The sequence below is a fragment of the Paramisgurnus dabryanus genome, chromosome 14 (genome assembly GCF_030506205.2).
Source record: "Paramisgurnus dabryanus chromosome 14, PD_genome_1.1, whole genome shotgun sequence".
Lineage (NCBI taxonomy): Eukaryota > Metazoa > Chordata > Actinopteri > Cypriniformes > Cobitidae > Paramisgurnus > Paramisgurnus dabryanus.
This window is the reverse complement of record NC_133350.1, coordinates 13128868-13134644: the sequence shown is the minus strand read 5'-3', so window position 1 is coordinate 13134644 and position 5777 is coordinate 13128868. Positions and strand designations below refer to the sequence as shown.

General features: G+C 33.7%; 1 protein-coding gene across 2 annotated transcripts; it reads right to left on the bottom strand.

The window, feature by feature from the left end:
• Positions 1-3385: 3385 nt before the first annotated feature.
• Positions 3386-5551, bottom strand: LOC135740684 (F-box only protein 2-like). 2 transcript variants are annotated; one of them, XM_065259161.1, is made up of 6 exons: positions 5478-5551; positions 4825-4879; positions 4317-4419; positions 4123-4215; positions 3905-4034; positions 3386-3771 (listed from the first exon to the last, which is right to left on the bottom strand). In XM_065259161.1, exons 2-6 carry the CDS (start codon positions 4859-4861, stop codon positions 3631-3633), a joined length of 504 nt encoding a protein of 167 aa, XP_065115233.1. In that variant the 5' UTR covers positions 4862-4879; positions 5478-5551; the 3' UTR covers positions 3386-3630. The 2 variants fall into 2 exon arrangements, with proteins under 2 accessions (XP_065115233.1, XP_065115235.1); XM_065259163.1 differs by having other exon boundaries at positions 5482-5549.
• Between the last annotated feature and the right edge of the window lie 226 nt (positions 5552-5777).

The window sequence follows — 5777 nt, the reverse complement described above, 5'->3', positions numbered from 1 at the left end:
AACTGTTAACTCATAAATGTTTCTAATATTATTCAACAAATATTTTCTCTGCCCTCCTGAGCTCAACAGCGCCCCACATTTTCCAAATCTGTGGTGAAAAAGGAATTGCAGTGAGCCTGAGCCCTAATAGAGACCCATATGGGCAGATCTAAATCTGCCCCTATAGCTTTTATATTATGTGAACATAGTTCCAGACAATTCTTTATTATTCTGCATAAGCAAAGAGTTTTTGTTTTGTACTTTGCAGACGGTTCCTATTCTGCATTATTACAGCACATTGTGAAATCTGTCCTTTACAATACTTCAAGGCAAATAAAAACAAGGCTCTCAGGTATCACACATTCACAGTGAAACAAGCATTTCAGACAGATTTGTCTTGCACATGATTTGTCTTAAAGCATATTAAAAACACCACACAGACATATAAACCACAACCAAAAACTTGATTTTCACCCCATACGGAAATGTAATATATGACATATATGTCCCTATATCAAAACCGATCTTGGCATATATGTTACATATATATGCAATATATTAATATCACATATATAGATCCTCTGGATATATGAATATATAGGTTTAAAACATATATGAAATACTCATATTAAAATGTATATAAATACATATATTAATATCACATATATAGATACTCTTGATATATGAAGATATATGTTTTAAACCTATATGAAATACTCATATTAAAATGTATATAAATACATATATGAATATCACATATACAAATAATCTTGATATATGAGATATATTTTTTAAACCTATATGAAATACTCATATTAAAATGTATATAAATACATATATTAATATCACATATATAGATACTCTTGATATATGAAGATATATGTTTTAAACCTATATGGAATACTCATATTAAAATGTATTTAAATACATATATTTAAAATATGTATATGTATGAATTCTTATATGGGTTTGTATTTTACAACCATATAAGATGGATTTTTACATGATACTGTATGCTCCAACCATATGATATCAATATGTTTTATGTCTATATTTCTAAAACAACATAGCCTATATAGGTCTGTAAATATATTGTTTAAAAATTATTAGGGTCATAACATTATAACCCTGCCTAGTTTCAAACTGCATGCATTTGGCACAATACTATACTTTTATTATGGAGTTATACTCCATGGGGGCGGTTTCCCGGACAGATAGACTAGTTCTAGACTAAAACATTTTTAAGAGCTATCCAAACTGAAAACAACTTGCACTGACATATCTTAAAATACATCAGGGCCCTTTGTTTTGCCTCAAAATGCATACAGGTAATGTTTTTAGTAAGGCATGTTTGTTAAAACTAGTTATATTTCCTAATTAAACTAAGGCCTAGTCCTGGATTAAGATAATCCCTGTCCGGGAAACCGCCCCCATATTACTCAATGTACAAGCTAGAAATTAAGCTCTGCACAGCACAGGTCTACTAAAGGGTTAATGGTGCCACATGGTGATCAACAGTAAAAATGACAAATTTGACCTCTTTGCAAAAGGAAAAACCACCAACATTCAAAAATGCAATTCAATGTTGGTGGTTTTTCCTTTTGCAAAAATGTGGTTATAATGGAAGTCAATGGGGCAAAAACAGCCACTTACAATAAATGAGGAAGAAAACAATAATCAAAAGTAGTGGTGCAACGGATCGCAGTTGATCCGTGATCCGTACGGATCACGACCCACGGTTCGGCTCGCATGTGATTCGCGGATTAATACGCAAATTTAAATAGGGAAAGTTTATAATTTGTAAGTGTTATAAAGGTTTGCAAATGTTAACATTCAAGTGATTTTAAACAGTTTAACTGCAAAACGGCGCTAAAGTGATCAGTTTACTTTACGCACAAACGCACGCGTGCGGTTAAATGCGTCCGGTCCAGCTCGAGTCAGACGTAATCATCCTTCAAAGATCAGAACTCTTGATGTTTAAATTTCAGAGAGTTGGGCTACTCTCTCTCATACTGTAGTGTATTAAAATACATTTGGCTAATAGAGCAATGAAAAACAACGTAACGTTTTTATGTGGGACGACTGTAATGCTGCGCCGTCTGTAATTCACCCTTTGTCTGTGTCTGTGCGCTCGTTTAAGGGGACTCGGTAGTGCACAAACAGAGAGATGCAGTCTGTGCACCTTTGGTCTTAAAGAGACAGTAAGCTCAATTGACCTACTTAAGTCTGTGTCATTAATGTTAATCAAACAACCCAAGACAAAGAGAAAATCACTTCTGAAGCTTTAAAAAAATAATAATTACATTTAATTAATACAATAAATGCAGTGTTATTATTCATTTGATTTCTGTAACTAATGATTTTAGACCTTACTTAATTTTCCCATACTTTTTTTTTTTGCTGATCCGAAAAATGATCCGATCCGTGCCTCAAAATCCGTAATGTGATCCGAACCGTGAGTTTTGTGACCCGTTGCACCCCTAATCAAAAGCCAATGTTTTTACTTTATATTTGACATGCCCAAGACTGCGAAAAAGGTTAAAAAAATCCAGTCTACAATCACTTTTTGTATTGAAAATTTGTCATTTAGATTTTCCCCAAATCCACTTATGAACTTGGCAATTAAAGAGTTAAAATCATGGAATTTTTGTAAAAATTTGGTAGTTTTGATCAGAACTGACTAAGAAATTTATGCAAAAAAAGTGAAAAAATATTCTGATACATTTTTACAGATGTTTAATTTAGTGGATGTATTAAATTTGAACAACGCACAAGGGTTAAATTTGCACTGTGTACCCCTGCATAAAATAAAAACAGAAGGAATAATAAAACGAACACTGTAAAATACAAGCTAAACAGCGCCTACTTCAGTAACACACAAATAGCTTAAGCTGTTAGCCCCTCCCATCCAACTGCTGGGTGGATCAGTGGATAGCGCGGACGACTTTCAACGTGAGGACCCGGGTTCGAGGCCCGACTGGACTCATCAGGTACATTACAAATAATAAATTGTGTTTGTGTGTTAAGTTGTGTGAATGGGTTGTACGTCCTACCTGTAGTCTGAAACATGCAAAAAATAGATAAAAACCACGGTTCAAATTTAATTATTTTATGATATATGATAAGTATATGTATGCAACATATATTAGACATATATGTAAAGTCATGTATGTCACATATATAAATAATTATATAGATGACATATATGTCTATGTATGTTTTTTGCACACATAGACATATATTTGTATGGGATAGACATATATGTCAATATATGAAATTGTTCCATTTTCGAATAGGTGTCATATATGGTTGTACATATATGTACATATATGTTTCTACTTTATATTACCATATATTTCATATAGGGATATTTCATATATTCACATATATTACATTTCCGTATGGGACCACAGGGAGACTTTATTAAGCTGACAGCAGAAAATAATTTCAATTATTCCCCCACACATTTTTATTTTCATTCAGAGATAAGTTTATGAATATGCATTTAAATCTTAAAAAGTAAGCAAAGGCTTTGCTTTTACAGCAAAGTTTAGCCGTGTAGATTCTGTAATGTTACTTTAATATTATTTGTAGTTATAGTATGGTTAAAAGAAAAGTGCTGACCAATCATTAACTTTATTTAACTACACATTAGGGTTTTGGGGGTATGGTGACAGAACTTCCAGTGACTCTGACTCCATACCAGCCTTTCCAACTTTTATTGTCTTGACCACCATGTTCAAAAGAGATGAAGCGTAGACCAGGACCATAACCTTTAAACGTGTGTGTCACCTATGAAAGAAGAAATAAAAGTGCGGTTATATTCAGTGTCCATGAACTTAAAACTATCCACATGAGCCAACATGATATTAAAGTTGACCAAGTTTTTGATTTATTGTAAACAATTCATCCGTCCACATTTTACCTCTGTCCAGTTGGTACCCTGGGGCACAGTCACATCATCCGGCTTAAATGTAGCAATGACAGCTCGTTTTGCATTGAGCAGTGACACAGTAAGCCTATAAACGCCTCCACAGTCACCTCGAGTGCTGTACCTAAACACAGACATGCAAAAGAAATGAGCTGCTATACAAATAAGACAAGATTCAGAAGACAATACTGAATTAGATGATAAAGACTCACCAGTCCCTCATAATCACTTCAGGCGCAGAATCTAAATATGCAGCATCATAACCGCTTTTCACCAGATCAATCACTTGTTTTTTTAGACACGGCCTGGACAATTGTACAAAAATTAACATTGACATCCAGAGTATGATCATAAACTCACATTTATGCATTATTATTGTTGTCTATTCTGAATAATTTTCTCTTACTCATGAGAGGTGCAGAAGTATGCAGCCACTGCATCATATGGCGTCGGTTCAATTTGCCATTTATCTCCACCGTTCTGCGTCAACTCCCAATTATTAAAAACATCTTAAAAACACATGAGATAAAAGCTGTTTATATACTAAGATGGCTACATGTTATTGGGCCATAAAATCTATACCATATGCTATACTTGATCTAAAACTATCTTAACATGACTCTTATATATTAATATACAGTATTGAATTACTTGAGAGAATGCAAACAGTAGTTAACAGGACTCGACGTGCAAAAATCAATGTGCATGGTATTTACTGTATTCTGCCAACAAACTAATATTTCTGAATGGCCTGAGTCAGGGATTAAGCAGATTTAAAGTGAAAGTATTTGATGAACATGCTGAGAGCATTCGGTTAATATTATCATTAATGATGATTTGGCGTTAGCAGAGCTCTTCTTATCTAAACATACATTTTCCCTTACACACAAATATATTTATGTTATTTTACTTACTGTCTCCATGTGAGTTTTTCAGGAGATTAATAAGCATTTTGGAAGTTGGCTTTTCCTGTAGCAATTAAAAGAGAAAAAGGTCATATAAAAAAAATGCTGCAGTGCTGCGGTCAAGTTTAATAAAATTTAACTATTTTTTTTTTAAATTTCTTACTAGTTTTTGACTTTTATATAGTTGGCAAAACTTAAAAACAGGTTGCAACTGTTAACTTAATTTGTTTAACAAAAACTTGGAATTTTATTCATAAGCTCATTTCCTCATGAGGACTTTTGATTTCTGTCCACAATGTTTGTGATTTCAGTTTTTAGGTATCCTTAATATAGACATTTTGCAAAACCTGACCCCTTTAATCTTATGCACCACCATCAGTAGTGTCACCAAAAATGACTCTCTGTTTTAAAATTCAGTAAATGAATGTAAAGTTTGCAGTGCTATCTAAACACATCTTTCACACTGAATAAAAGCAATAGTGATTCTTGTTTAATGTAAATGAGAGGCATGAACTCTAATAGCTGTGGACTATAAAGATTTAATTCTTCTATCCTGCGGCAGAAATAGACAATCAATGACTGGCCCATGATGAGACTGTACACACACACCTAATGCAAATAAATCACAGTACAATGACTTATATAAAATGTGCAATATTTACCTACAGTGAGTTTTCAGGTGTCACAGGTGAGATAATTTTCAGGTATCAGTAAAGCACTGCGTAGAGTATTTATTGGGTTCAAACTTCCTGAAATTGACTGAGATGGGATGTAACATGTGCAATCTTGTACCAGTAACAGTGCTTGCCTTAAAGGGGCGCGTTTTCCAAAAGCTTTGTTAGCCAACTATGGTGCGAGTTCTGTCATTAAGTATAGTTCAGTGATTCGGGTGTCTTCTGGAACCATCGATCAGCAGACATTCACACTTGCATCACAAACTTGTTGCTGTTGAGTTGTGGTTA